This window comes from Sycon ciliatum, chromosome 1 (assembly GCF_964019385.1).
Source record: "Sycon ciliatum chromosome 1, ocSycCili1.1, whole genome shotgun sequence".
Classification (NCBI taxonomy): domain Eukaryota; kingdom Metazoa; phylum Porifera; class Calcarea; order Leucosolenida; family Sycettidae; genus Sycon; species Sycon ciliatum.
Window position 1 is genome coordinate 86,959,541 of NC_088643.1, and position 14,972 is coordinate 86,974,512.

At 46.2% G+C, this 14,972-nt stretch overlaps 2 protein-coding genes across 2 annotated transcripts; one reads left to right on the plus strand and one right to left on the minus strand.

The window, feature by feature from the left end:
- The first annotated feature begins 345 nt into the window (after positions 1-345).
- Positions 346-7,964, plus strand: LOC135806137 (FUN14 domain-containing protein 2-like). The gene is made up of 5 exons (XM_065320289.1): positions 346-593; positions 2,236-2,402; positions 4,536-4,611; positions 5,394-5,543; positions 7,204-7,964. The coding sequence occupies exons 2-5, from the start codon at positions 2,254-2,256 to the stop codon at positions 7,282-7,284; spliced, it is 456 nt and encodes a 151-aa protein (XP_065176361.1). The 5' UTR covers positions 346-593; positions 2,236-2,253; the 3' UTR covers positions 7,285-7,964.
- On the minus strand, positions 7,738-13,831 carry LOC135806136 (nuclear distribution protein nudE-like 1). Its single transcript, XM_065320288.1, has 7 exons — positions 13,574-13,831; positions 13,268-13,421; positions 11,651-11,799; positions 11,244-11,380; positions 10,512-10,687; positions 8,901-9,241; positions 7,738-8,542 (listed from the first exon to the last, which is right to left on the minus strand). The coding sequence occupies exons 1-7, from the start codon at positions 13,660-13,662 to the stop codon at positions 8,494-8,496; spliced, it is 1,095 nt and encodes a 364-aa protein (XP_065176360.1). The 5' UTR covers positions 13,663-13,831; the 3' UTR covers positions 7,738-8,493.
- Positions 13,832-14,972: the final 1,141 nt, after the last annotated feature.

Genomic DNA, 14,972 nt, shown 5'->3' on the forward strand with positions numbered 1-14,972 from the left:
TGACTGAGAGTACCGTATTGTACTACGCGTCACTTGTACTACACTCCCTGACCTACAGACCTCAGACGTCTAGACGTGGACTGCAGTGATATTCTGATACGGGATCTTCAAACACACGCTTTGCTTTTTTTGAAACGGGTTTGAAACATTTTGAAAATGGGCACTCGGCACTATGACAACCTGAACATTTCGTTACGCGTTGTAGTCAGGGAGTCGTAAAATACCTGGTATTTTACGACTCCCTGGTTGTATTGTTGCCGTCATGACGTCAACACCCTCATAATAATTATGAGGATATTACATTTTTATTATGATCATGTCAAACTGTGACAAACAGCGGACATGTCATGGCATAATGAAAAGAATACAATATTGCATCACCTTTGTTTGAATATCTATAATATCGCGGTCTATGTCAAGGCCATGAGCTGCTCAAACTCAAAGTGAAGAGGTTTCATGTTCTCCCTAGCTTGAGTTGGAACACAGAATTTTCAGTGGGAGCTGCATACCTCCCCCAAGAAGAGAGTTGCTTCTTTTTTAAATTAGTTGCAGCTGTTGGAAGAAAGCTCCCAAGTTGTTTATTGCCAGTGTCGGTAAGTGACTTATACTAACGTGTTTCCTTCTATCACTACCTAATAGAACCGCCTTCACTACGTTCACAGTACTTGACCATTGGACGGGCATATTTTGTACCTTTCTGTTGAAGTCCTCGCTGAATATTTTGAACTGTAACGAAGTGACATTATTAAACTTATCTTAGTGAAAAGGTGTGGATGTAATTGTAAATGCCGGTATTCATTACGCTGGTTTGGGACTCTTTAGTCTTTACACTTCCTAATACACTGAGCACATGTATACACTCACGTACACACATGCATGGACACACACGTACACGTGGACACACACACACACACACGCACACCATAATACCATGTATACGCCCGTCGCAAGAGAAGCACGCGAATCTACAAAATTGTGCACCTTCAGATTTTCTCTTATAGCAACGATAGTGGACAAGATCTGAATGAGACAGATCAAGACTAGCGCCAGATAACTGTCCAATCCACACAACCTGCGAAGCCATGTGAATCGACCACCAATACACACCTAGTCTACACCACACGGAGTACATCGGCATAAAACAGCCAAGACAGTTACCTATGCACACACGCACATGCACAAACACACACGCACGCACGTGCATACACACTACTATAGCATGATTGCCCATTGGGCAATGTCACCCCCGGAGGGGGCCAGAGTTTGGGGGGCATCGTCATTGACCCACACCCACACACACACAAACATGCACATACATACAATAGCATTGAAGCAAACAGCCTTGGCGTAGGCCTTGTGAACCCCGTATGGGGTGACGACCTTGAGAGAGCTGGGATAGCGAGGGGCTCGCACTTGTGCCTATTCAAGTCCTGAGGTCGACGGCAAGTCAGGCAAACATGTCCATTGTTCAGACGCTGGCTGACGCGGGCGCACATGCATACACACACACACACACACACACACACACACTCTCTCTCTCTCTCTCTCACACACACACACATACACATGCACAAACAACAGTCCGGTCCTGTGGAATCACTGCCCCAAGGGTCACTTGGGCTTTGACAAGGCAAGAGTAAAGAGACAGATACATGAAGATAGACAAACAAACAAACAAACAAACAGATACATTGAGTGGATGTGTGTGGATGTGTGTGTATATATAAACTGAGATTGAGTACCGTATTTTCCCGAATAAAAGTCGACCTTCTGTGCGCCAGAAATTTCGCCAAAAGCTGGGGGTCGACTTACATACGGGAATCTGGCACAACAAATGAAGTGACTGGAGTGTCCGTACAAAAATGCACTACCGTACGTACCATGTGAACTTTCGTCCCGCGAGTGACACTGGTTTTGTTCAGATTTTGTCTTACTGGCATGATATGATCTCTCCTCGCAGAGAATTCATCATTTTTGTATGTGTGGGTGTTATGGAGCTATAAAAACTTTTTTTCATGAAATTGACTCCTGGATTTGGGGTGATCGACTTATATTCGAAGTCGACTTATATTGGGAAAATACGGTATATAATGTGTATATGTGCGCGTGCGTGCGCATGTGTGTATATACGTGTGTGTGTATGTGTGTGTGTGTGTGTGTGTGTGTGTGTGTGTGTGTGTGTGTGTGTGTGTGTGTGTGTGTGTGTGTGTGTGTGTGTGTGTGTGTGTGGTGTAGGCATTATTACTTGGCAACATGTCTAGACCTATTGAAGAGGTCAATGGTGAGGAAGAGCGGAATGACGAGAATGCTGTTGCTTCACGGCCAGGTACTGCCTTCTCGTTGGTCAGTCTTGGTGACCAGCCAGTGGCAGTGCAAGTAGCAGCTGGTGCTGTTCCAGGAGCGTGAGTTCTTTCCTTAGAGCTGCGTTGATGCTTTGGAGTGCCCAACTACATGTATTAGCCACGCATTGCTTCACGACTTGCAGCCGTATGTGTGCGTTTGTTGCATAAAAAGTATGGCAGTTCGGTATCAATGCTATTTTTCATAATTTTACTAAGCAACACTGAAGTGTGAACTGCTGTATGTCACTCTGCATCTCCATCTAGGCTGCTGGTTTCTTTGTGCTGCATGTACTGAGGTAGAAGTGCCTTTTTGAGATACCAGCCCTCAGCCATTAGAATGTCCTATGGGGTGGCTGCATGACCCTGCCGGCAGTGGTTGAAGTGACGTGGCATGGCGTGTCCATGTGCGGATCTGTTTCATTTAAGCTGGGTTTCACCAAGAGTACATAACTGATCTTTCAGAGGCAGTGATGCAAATTGGGACAGCATACAGGCAGTTGAAGTGAAGTGCTTTTGTTGCAGCCCTCAACATCTGCAATATAGAGTGCTAGACCCAGGAGCAGAGGCAGCACGATAGGGACCACGCCAGGGCCAGTGGAACTAACTTGTGGTGTTCACCAGGATGAATGACCGTACCCTTTAAAATCGTAATGACCTTCCTGATGCTCATAAGAGAGATCAACAAGCTCTGGGAACTGAGTAAGAACGACACACAATGCAAAGTCCAAATGGAGATAATACATTAATAGCCAGAGGATTTGATGGACATGTGTGGCAGCAAACCAAACACATCACCTGACAAACATAGCTCAGTGCGCCTGTCAGGACTGTGATCAGTAGACAAATGAACAGCGGAACGGTACGACCAGAAATTACACCAGAAAATGTGGCGTCCCACTCTATGTATTATAAGGATGTTGGTGTAGTGTGAGCGCGGAGTAGACCTAGCAATATGGGAAGCCTTTCCACAAGGCCGTCACCATCCAGGTGATAGGGGATAATACAGGTCTTACGACTACTGAGCAGACGGTGTAACTCTGCTAGTACTAGTAACTGGGACTCCATTGACTGGAGCGGGAATGCTGCTAGCCATCGAGTGAGGTAGTCAACCATATCCACCAGATGTTGATTACCACGGGGGAGTCTATGGCAAAGGACCAACAATGTTAATGTTAAGCACTACAAGCTGAAACGGATAACCCGCATAGGCTGTGACTGTGTACGCTGGGCACCAGCTCCAGTTTATCCGGAGGTGTGGGTTCCAATCCCACCGCTGCCACCATTGTAAATTTGCAACATTCATACTCTTGACATACTCAGACTCAGAAGTCAACAGTGTTCAGGTTGTTACATGTACTTGTCCATTGACAAGCAGGAGAAGAGGACCAAGACAGTGAGAGTACCGTAAAGTCGCGGATAAAAGCCGGGTTTGCATACAAGCACATCGCGGATAGAAGCCTGAAAATCAAACGGGTCAATGCATATAAGCCTGTCGCGTGTAGAAGCCTGGCTTCTATGCAAGCGAGGATCGGGTAGGTCAAGAGTGCATGCGCTATGTACAGTGCATAGTAAAACTGCCGCCATACCGGTAGTCAGTGGTAAATAGGCGTGTCGCGCGTAGAAGCCTGGCTTCTATGCAAGCCCGGATCGGCCGATGTGCATACAAGCCTGGCAAAAATATCAGTGGTGCATATAAGCATGGTTTGCATTGAAGCCTGTTGCAGAAAGCGGCTTATGTGCTTATAAGCCCGGCTTTTATCCGCGACTTTACGGTATGCGCACAGCTTGTTACTATGAAAGCATACATGTTGTACATATACTGTTAATTGTTTTATGTGCATACATACATGCTACAATCAGACAGTCTTGTGGGGTTATCAATCCAAGAGTGTGCAGTTAATTACTTCAGTCGGTGGGGTCTGCAGCGGCAGAAGTTAACATCACCAGACAAACCCGTGCACACATTCTGCACGCTGTGCATGGTAGCTGCAGTGTTTTGGGTGCAACTCTCTGGTGGTCACTTTGCACTATTTGCCAGCGTGACCTATTGAACTATGTCACGTAATGTGAAGCTCTGCCGCGTCAGCACTGTACATGTATAGAGATAGTGCAGGTAGCTGCACACTCTTAGGGTGATGTACTCTTGGTTTTACTTGTATACCTGTGTTGTTTTTCCGTGTGGCATGTGTTCAGGATAACAGGGTATGTGTTCAAACGTGTCAGCACAACAGCAGCTGCAGCTGTTGGTGGCGGATTAATATTGATTCAGGTTAGTTGTAAAAAAACCCAGAAAGAATTGTGCTGTGATAGTTCGATCGGATCCTGATCCAGATCTGTAGGATCCACTCGATTCGTGATGATTATTTGGTTGGATCTGGATCCATCAGATTTGGATCTGAGCAGGACTGTTGCGGAAACAGGGTCGACAACATTGTAGATCCAAAGGATTCTTTTTGTTATTGCCAGAACAAGACATTTGTACTGGAATCACAGGTTAAAAAAAGTGTACACGTGCAGTAAACATACATGAGCACAGTGAATTGTGACGGGCCACTTGTTACAGCAACCTCGTTTGAATTCGAGTGACTTTTTTTCAATCGCCACTTTCCTTCATCAACATGTTAATACACATGTTATTGAATGGTACGAAAAAGAAATCATTTGTTTCCACGGCATCTGGGATCTGGATCCCAATGCGACCAAACAATCACAGCCTTAACTCGTTCTACATTCTACCTACATGCACACTCAGTGCTGCTTGATGAAATCCAATCGTGTGATTCAAGTCAGCAGTGCACAGCCCAGTGTTGGCAGGTCTGGGCCTACGTCCTTGATTTATGCTTTTGGATATCATTGAGCAGCCCGTAGTTGGAAGTAAGCTGCCCTCCCCCTCCTTATCTCCGTGTGTGTGTGTGTGTGTGTGTCCATGCGCACGTGATGTTTGTTCTGCAAAGTCACATTCAGCACATGATCAGAGCATCTATACCACAGGGACTGTGTAACCATGTTTCTTATTGCAATGTATCTTCTTGTTCCCGTTGGGGGGCCTAGCTGGCTGCCCGTGCAGGCTATGTGTCAATCAATTGGCGGCGTCTTGAACGAGACACAAAGCATCAGTGGGAACAGGTCAAGGAGCAAACAGCACGCGCTGCCGTCGGTACCGAAATTGGCGGTCGATCTCTTCAGAGCTGGACTCGGGAGGTAAGTGACTGCACAGGCTGTTTGAGCCACTGATCCCCTGTGTATCTGCGCTGCAGGTCCCGGTGGCTGAAACTTGATCATTGCCGTTCGCCATTCATTAACCTCATTGCCATCACAACGGTTCAGGTTTGCATTGGTTGACCTGAAAAGGCATCCTGTGAGCTGCTGAGTGGCATACTGTCCATTTGAGGAAGCAAATTTTTGAAGAATGCAGCTGGCAGGGAACAGATAAATACCAGTACACAACACGGAGACAGCAATACTTTATAAAAAAATAGAGTAATATTAAAATGAATAAATTCTGCTGTCATCACCACACATCACCGAACTCATCAAAGCTTTCCAGAATCGACTTTCATGTCACAGCCATCAGGGGAATATCGTGACTGAAGGATAGCTGTACAAAAATGATATAGCACCTTGTTTCTTGCTTGTACTTGAAGTAACTTGAAGTAACACATTATGGAATGTATCATTGTTTTTGCATGGCTAACCTTCAGTCACAATATTCCACAGATGATGGTGACATGAAATCGATTCTGGAACACTTTGATGGCTTCCGTGAAGCGTGGTGATGGTGATGTCCAAGGTTACCAATAGTATTTTCAAAACGAAAAGTTTTCGTTTGGGGGTGAGTGGGTTTCAAGGAGTTTTGTTTTGAAAATAACTAGGGCTCAAACGGTTAGTCCGATTAACCGGTTGCAAACCGGTTACGAAGAATTAACGGTTAACCGATAAAGATATCGGTTACGCAGTAACTTTTCAGTCAATTTTTCAAGTATCAGGTCGTTGCAAAGTATGCACTTTCGCAGGCTGTCGCACGCATACGCAATTTCTGGGCTGTCAACTCGGTCATATCTGGTCTCTTGGTGTGAGAGTATGTATGAATGAGCATGCAAGAGAATGTACATGTGTGCGTTGTACTGATTAGGGTACATTTTTTGAATGAGTATAGTCAAATATACGGTTAAAAAAGAGTCCGCAGGATTGCCGTGGCTTATAGGTTATAACCGTTAAGCCGACCGTTAGCTTAGCAGTTAACCGTTAGGGGTAAAACTGTGACTGTTTGAGCCCTAAAAATAACTATTGAATGGAGATGGAGAGTTACATGTGGGTGTCGAAAATTGACATCAATATTTTATTTGAATTCGTTTTTACCTGTAGAAAAGGTGGGTGGGTGGGTACCGGGTACCCCGGGTGGGCACTGAAAAATACTTAAAAAAAATCGTTTTTGCAAAAACTATTGGTAACCCCGGACTTTTTGCTATCTAAATCATAAAAATATTCATCAGCTGAGGGAGTTGCAAACGTAAAAATTTGGAAGGAAAAATTGACTCACCACCGGGGCTCGAATCCGGGACCTACGCTTATGGCCAGTGATGCTCTGCCACTAAGGCCGTTTACATGAGAATTTTCAACCCGGTTTGAAAGTCTGTGTGATGGAAAAAAATAGGTGGGTGTTACATGAAGACGGTTGACCCGGGTCAATTACTGATATGCCGGCAAAAGTCCACTTTTAGAGTCCTGGATGATCACATGAATGCATTCGCGTGAAATTCGCCTATGCAGTGCTGTTCAAATTGCTATTTGCAATCTTCATTGTGTGATTTGATCAGTGCACCACTGTATAGTTTATTTTTTCTGTGTACTTCCATTATAGGTGGGCCAATTTGCAAAGGACAATGTGGCAGTATCTGGGGGGTTCCTCTCAGGTTTCCTCCTTGGACTAGCATCCGGGTAATCAGACCACACGCCCCTGCGAGCCTTGGACAACACACCTTTTTCCTCCTCCTCCTTTGCTGTTTCTTATCTGTGTTCTGATCGGCTACTGAACAATCGGAATAGAGCAAAGCCCCCCCCCCCCCCCCCCTGCATTAGCTTATACTGCTACACTTCGCTGCTCGACTACTAGACACCAGGCTGCACATTATGTTGAACAAGCGTTCAACTCAGTATCATCAACCAGGGACTCCAGTACCATTGCTAACTTCCTACCTTTTGTGTCTTGCCTCGGCTGAGTAGCTGTCCGGTTCTTGAAGGCTGTGGCAGTGCTGTTGCCCCCCCCCCCCCAAGCTTGAACCCCTGCTGTGCTTAGTTTTGTCATTAAATGATTTTTAGAACCGTCCTTTAGCACTAGTAGTAGCAATAGCCAAGTGCAAAGTGACATCATGCCGCCACCCGAAAAGGCAGCCACTTCACGTTGGACATGACTGCCTTTACAACACAGTACAAGCAAAACGTAATATTGTAAAACATGAAAAAGATATTCTGGTATTGCGTAGCTATTCAAGCCCAGCTCCTTCAAGCTGTACAAAAGATCTTACAAGTCATATTCAATCAGCCCTCACTACGTCATCTTGTAGTGATGGTTATTTCCTCCTCTTCTGTATTTTGATTGGAATAAAATGAACTGTTAACTGATGTACATAATAAGAGAAGACCTGTGAAGGTAGAACCTGAGGAAGAGAATTACTAGGGAAGAGAGAATGATGTGTTACCTTCCAGCGTACCTTTAGGTTGGTTACTAAACCATGGTGCATAAATACTGCCAGTGCATGCGAAGCTAGAACACCAATGTTATACACCATGAAGGATGACTCATCAACAATGACCAAGGCCAGCAAGGTATCGGTAGCACATAGATAAGTTACTACTTGAAGTATTAGCGATGGGAGGGAGAACTGCTGGATGGTCTATTCCGGATTCAATAATATCGTTATTAATAATAAGGTCAAGTCTCAGCAAGATGAAATTTGCACCAGAAGTAAGCACATTTTGTGTCATGGATACTTAGTGTTGAGAAGATCGAAATGGATAATCAACAGAGTTCTAATGGAACTGAAATAAACTCATAGCGGCCAGTAGCACGGTCTAAACTGACACCAGCACACCAAGTATATCCATCATTAGTCAATTGGATGCAGTAGCAAGGAGAGATGATATTGCCAGATCATACAGCCACCTTCGCAGAGCTAAATGACATATCCGCTCCTCTGGGCCTGCAAGACCAGCAGACAGAAGGCAACCCACCGTCATCAGAACAGTTCACCTCAAATAGGAAACACGGGTACTGTCACTACTCTTTCAAACATACCATAGATATCTCATTGCGATACATCTCGTGTTCTGTTGGTGCAGAGGGTTTGTGACTTCACATAAAGTACGTAAATTTAAGTTTTGCCACGTCACCAACTGTTACTTCCTGGACGCATGAAGTATAAGTAATGACAAGAGTACCCCCTTCCCCCCGAGTGTGCAGCTTCACTTACCAGTGATGCTTCGACAAACTCTTGGTAACAATATTAATTATGCATTGACACCAATGCAACCACCAGAGTACTACAATGTAGCACATACCTGTTAGCTTCGTGAATGGGAGAGAAGACTTGTGTCGAGGCTTGCTGCGATTGCAAACTTCGTGCATTCGACAGCTTGGTTTCAAGCATGCCAACTTTTCGAAGTAGATCACTAACAATTCCTAGTGCTGACAACCGAGTACTTGGAGGTAGTGGTGTTGTGCCAACACTAGTCGACTGACGATGCAGCTTTTTCCGCTGACCCTTCGCTTCTTCCCTGTTTTCAGTAGCAACTTCTCCATTCGGTTGTGCTGGGACCTCTCCGTTAGCCAGTGCTGTACCATTGGTTTCTGCCGCCTCTGTTGCCGTCGACGAAGATGTTGCGCTGCTACCAGCTGCAGCCTGGCATATGAGAGTGGTCAAGTGCACCCAGTCACATGCACACATACCACACACACACATGCACCAAGAACAGGGCTTATAACGACACACACACAGACAGAACCTTAAATTGGTGGCAGAAGAGTCTTGCATTCCTGTGTTATTTGGCTCGTGTTGATACATAGCTACGCCCATCGTATTCAACATGCTACCTAGTGGTGTATCGTATTACAGCTACATGTACATGTATGTTGTGCATAGTCTAGGTTCTACGTATACTGAGTAGCTTACATGTCTGGTATTGATGTATTGGCCCTCAGTCACGGTCACTGGACATGCAGTTACACACTACACTCATACCTCGTTTATCCGGGCGGTTCGGGGCCGCATACTGCCCGTACCTTCAAAGTGTCCGTAACTCCGAGTCACATACATTTTCATGGGGAAAGGCTTTAGATATGGCATGTGATGTCACTACTTCCACGAAAAGTGACAAAAGAGTTGTAATATTTTGACTGAAGCTCGCCCAACGGGTGTCCGGTAGACCGAAGGCGAAGTGCGAGGTATGGGTGTACTTGGGTCTAGTTCTCGCACGACTACAGGTACATGACTGTATTGTCTGACCGTTTCATGCATTTGTATGCGACTGGCTCTACACTGCTGTCACTGCTATCCATTATTTGCCGCTACTTGTATACTTGTACAACTTGTAGTCTGCGATCTGTGCTGTGCTCTGACATTGATTGTACAGCTGCGCTCGGTGAAATCCGGCCCGAAGTGCAAAGCCGGCGCCGCGAAGCCAGCTCCCATTACATCACTGGCGATTTGTGTGAATGAACTCAACTGTACGCACCTCGTGTAAAAGTTCGGAGTGCACGTGTTGCATGCTAAAACAGTTCAAAATTGAATGTTACACTTAACTTTGTTTGGCGCGGTTTTTTACACTTTGGTGTAAGCATGCATGTGTATGAGTACAGCACATGCACAGTTTATACGACACACGTGTACACTAGCACTTGTACAACTTTGAGGGCGTAAAGGGCCGCATCAGTACTGGGCGCCAGTTATGCACTTCGGGCCGGATTTCACCGAGCGCAACTGTAGCTGCTTGATCCAGTCCGGTGTGAGCCAGGGTTCGTGCACCCATTGGTAGGCTTGATTTTCACTGATCTGTTTTTTTTGTTTTTGTTTTGTTTTGATTGGTTGGCTACTGGCACGAGGTGGGATGAAAGAGAAAAGGAGTTTTTCATAGCTCCTTGGTGAACCCCGGTAATACATCTGTACAGCCTACCTCATCTCCCCGAAGGCTGGACTTGGATGAATCTAGACTTGTTGCCTGCGATGTAGCAGCTGAATCACGACCAGCCTCCTCCAGAGCAGATATTGATGATGCAGGGGTCACGCCTGTTGACGGGGTCACCTCACGGATTATAACTTTGGGTCGAACTGCCAGCTCGTGGCGTAGATCTGCAGGCAGAAATGACATAATAACTCAGTATGTAAGGAATACGGATCACTCACCGCATTGTAAACAAATAATGAGAATAGATGGTAACAACAGAAGAAGATAACTTCAAATGACTTGAGCGAATAGGACGAAAGACTATCTAGAATAATGCATTGAAGAACATGCAGAGTACTTGCCCATAACTATGTATGCCACATGTGTATGCAAGACAATGAGGAATACAGACGTGTTCGCGTGGCAATGACAACATGGCACCATGTGAGGAGAGCAGGGCGGCACACCAGTGACAGCTGACACAAGTACATGTATGCTAGAAATGCAATGAAAGCAACATGCTGATGTATACAGGTAGCCACAATGTATGTGGGAGAACTGGAACTTCTCTCCCCCCCCCCCCCCCCCCCCCCTCTCTCTCTCTCTCTCTCTCTCTCTCTCTCTCTCTCTCTCTCTCTCTCTCTCTCTCTCTGTGTGTGTGTGTGTGTGTGTGTGTCTCTCCTTGCCCATAATGGATCAACAGCAGCACAACGGCAACCAACGTGCACCACACACCCCTACCTCGTGTCTCATCCTTCAGACGTTGTACCATGAAGTTCAATGATTCCTTTTCATCCAGTTCATGTTCCAGCAATGCATTGCGCTCTAGAGCTTCATTGAGACGCTTCTCAAAGTCATCTAGAGACTGCACAGTATTTCTGCAAAACAAGCCGAACGGACGCTACAACTGTCAGGTGCACAGCCAAGGAACGCACAACATGAATAGAGGACCACCAGAAGTCGACGATACCTTTCTATATAGAACTTGGTCCCTCCGTCCCAATAGTAATATCATGCTCCCAATGATCAGACACAACATTAGTATTGTATGTGTACCTAGTGTACCATCAGTATCCTTGACCAAATAGGATACACGTGGCATTCAGCCAAAAGAAAGTCCTGGCCAATAACACTCTCTGTCGATTTACCTCTTTGCACGTTCTAAATCATCGTTCGTCTGCTCCAGCTCGCGGACATAGTTTTGCAATGTTTCTCGGTGTAGCGACAGAGTGCGTGCTTCTTCCGTCAATGAGCTGATCAGAACAAAGTTCTGATGTTCCGCCGCAGCCATCTTCTCCTGTAAACAAGTCAACAACGGGGAAGAAACACCCATCGTTGCAGTATCTGAATTCTTCAGGTGCCTACAACAGACCTCACTGGCATACCATGATTATCAACAACAGCCTCAGCAATAGCAGCAGATGCGGATTTCGGTACCAGTGCCTACATGGGACGTTTCGACCTTTGGCACTACCGGCATTGTCAGTATCAAAATTCAAGGGTACACAATCCCAAAGAGTGTGCAGCTACAGTCGTTGGGATCTGTGGGTTCTGTAGCGGCAAAACAGCATGCCACGCGAAAAATCAGTGTACCCTGCACCATGAACACGATAGCTACAGAGTGGTCGCTGGACCTGGTCTGGGTATAGCTTCCGGCAGCCAACCTGTCATACTCCGCACGAGAACTTCAGACCGTACAGCTCAGCTAACTAGTTAATGTACAGGTCCGTGCACATCTACACTGTCCGAAATGTAATCCCATGTGAAACTCCGTGTTTTCCCAGTGTACGGAGAGACTGCTTTGTGTACAAGAATGTCTCCAATAGTCAATACATACATGTAGTAATACCCTGCTGCTCATTGTAGCAGTCCATGCTTACATGTACGTATGTTACTTGTGCACAATGACCTGGACAACCAATCACATCAAGTCCTGCATTTTACAAATTACACAAAGGCAGCCTGCAGTCTACATGCCCAGCCTCAGCTTCAAGAACTACAAATCTACAACAGTGTTGATGAAGATGCAATAATACACACTGTGCATGTGATGCACATCAACGCAGCTCAGGACGGAGGCAGATATAGGGTACACTGGTCTCACAGGGGGGGGGGGGGGGGGGGGGGGGGGGGCTGGTAACACTGACTCATGCCAATCATGGGAAGTGACTTTTTGTCCTCCTGCTGAAAACGACGCCTAAAGAAGGTCACTGAAGTCGATTCATTGCCGATGACATTTTGCATTCCATCGCCTGCACATGAGCGGCTTTTAATCGGCGTCGAGCACAACTGACGGGCATTATCAGAACGCATGTGTGGCGGCTTTGCCTACAAAAATACGACACGTGCAACGCAAGCTCCGAGCTGGTACAGCAGTGTGGTCTTTAGAAAAAGAAAGTCAACCTTTGTCTTTGAGTTCTCCAACCAGTCAGACTGGGCACACAATCAAAACGCACTAGTCAATAAATAAAAATATTTTGCTCAAGCGCAAGAAGATGACAAAGAGGCGACGTGTTTCTCGCTTTGACCACACACACGAAGTCCAACATCCGTCTGAACAAAACGGAGACGATTCTGCAGTTGTTCCCGATCCCATGTGCAAGATTGTACGTATTGAGAGCGGCTCAATATCGACCACACCGGTTGCTATTACAATTTGCATGCATACATCAACAACATCCTTTTTCTCCTGTCCACGAACAAATCACATGCGTTGCAACTACAAAGACATTGACGGCGCTGCTCGAAACGAGGACAAAACGTACCTTGGCCGTCGTGAGCTCCTGCTCTATCCGCACCTTGCTTCCGCTGACCTCGGAGACCTGCTTTTCAGCCTGCTCCAGCTGAGCTTCCAGCTCTGCCTCCAGCATTCGACTGCTCTCCTGGAACTCATCAAATTCGTCCTGAATCTCCTGCGTCCTGCAGAGTAACACACAGAAAACGGGACAGGCCACCACTCCTTACACACAGGTAGGCACTGCAGTAGCAGTGCTCAAGCCGGCCCTACTGCACTGCGCACACAACGGAGAGCCCACAAGCTATCCATGATTCTCTAACGAAACAGCTCTTACTTCTGACGATACTCCAGTGCTTTCTGCTTCCAAAAGTTCAGCTCCTCATCAGTGGAGGTGAAGGATGGTACCTCCAAATCATCATCCATTCTCGCCGAACTAGCAGCTATCTGACGGAACGAGAAAGGGGAATGAGAATAACAATCTAGAAAGTCAACGGGCGACTACCTCCACACAGGGCTCTGAGCCTCACAACAAAGCGAGGCACGTAAATTTTCCAACTGAAGAAGGGCGAATTCGTGAAGGCCACAGCTACGCGTATACGGCCGAGATAAAGAAAAAATCAATGCTCGTTGTGCGCGAAATAAAAGCGCTACCTATACCAAAATGTACCACGACCTACGCGGATATGACAGGATGTACATGTACTACAGTATCGGTACAGCCCATGCCCAGCCGCTGGACCAGGGTCATGTGCAGTAAGTAGTTACAATAGTACAGTCATGTAGCCTGCATGCCGTAGCCAGAACGGCAGATCTAAAGTCAAAAATAGCACAGTCAGAGGAGCAGCAGCGCAGGCGCCTACAAAGTAGTGCATGTAGATCATGGTTGTGGTTGTGAGCTAGCCTACACTACAGCCTACAGCCTACAGCCTAGTACAGGGCCAGCCTACATTTTTAGGCTACAACAATAAAAGTAACTCCAAGTTTTAGTATCTTACTTGTCATTGTCAAGAACAAGTACCGGTGTAGTCTACGGACCGTTATACAGTAGGGCTGGCACGCACCAAAAAACCTGGCGCACGCAGAAAAGCCTTGACAGGCGGCGCTGCCTTTTTATTTTGGCCCCAAGCTACGAAACTAACACAGTAACAGTGACGGTAGTAGTCGTCGCTGAGTCCTGGACTACATTTTTGTTTTGTTGTAGAAGTACATTGCAAGTTAGCTGGCAGTGAGGACTACAACGACGTGCACATTGTCGAATGGCATAGTCATTGTGGAATGGCGTAGTCATTGTGGCTGAAGACCTCGGCTTGAGTCAAAAAAATTGCAAAGGCAAGTTTACCTACTTTGCTTGAACGCATTTCCATGTCCTGTCATTGCTGGAAACAGCCATCATAAAGTTTAGGAAGTTAGTTATTCACTGCTTTTCAATTTCAGGCAGTCCATAAAATAATTTTGCCGATAGTGCATTTTGGAATGTTGCCAGCGTTCTGTTTGACGACTGCAAGTGGAAACTTGTTATAAGGGCGCGTTCAGACTACCGTGAACCCCGTCAAACCGTGAATGCCGATAAACCGTGAAGGACATTCACACTACCGATAACAAACTAACGTTTACCGTGAAGTTTTCAGCTCTCACCGCGGCACTGACAAGGGATTTTCCCTTTTTTCCCAGCGCGCATGCAGCCTGAGCACTTTTTTACTGCCGGTAAAAGTTTACTGCCGCAGCCGCCGCGG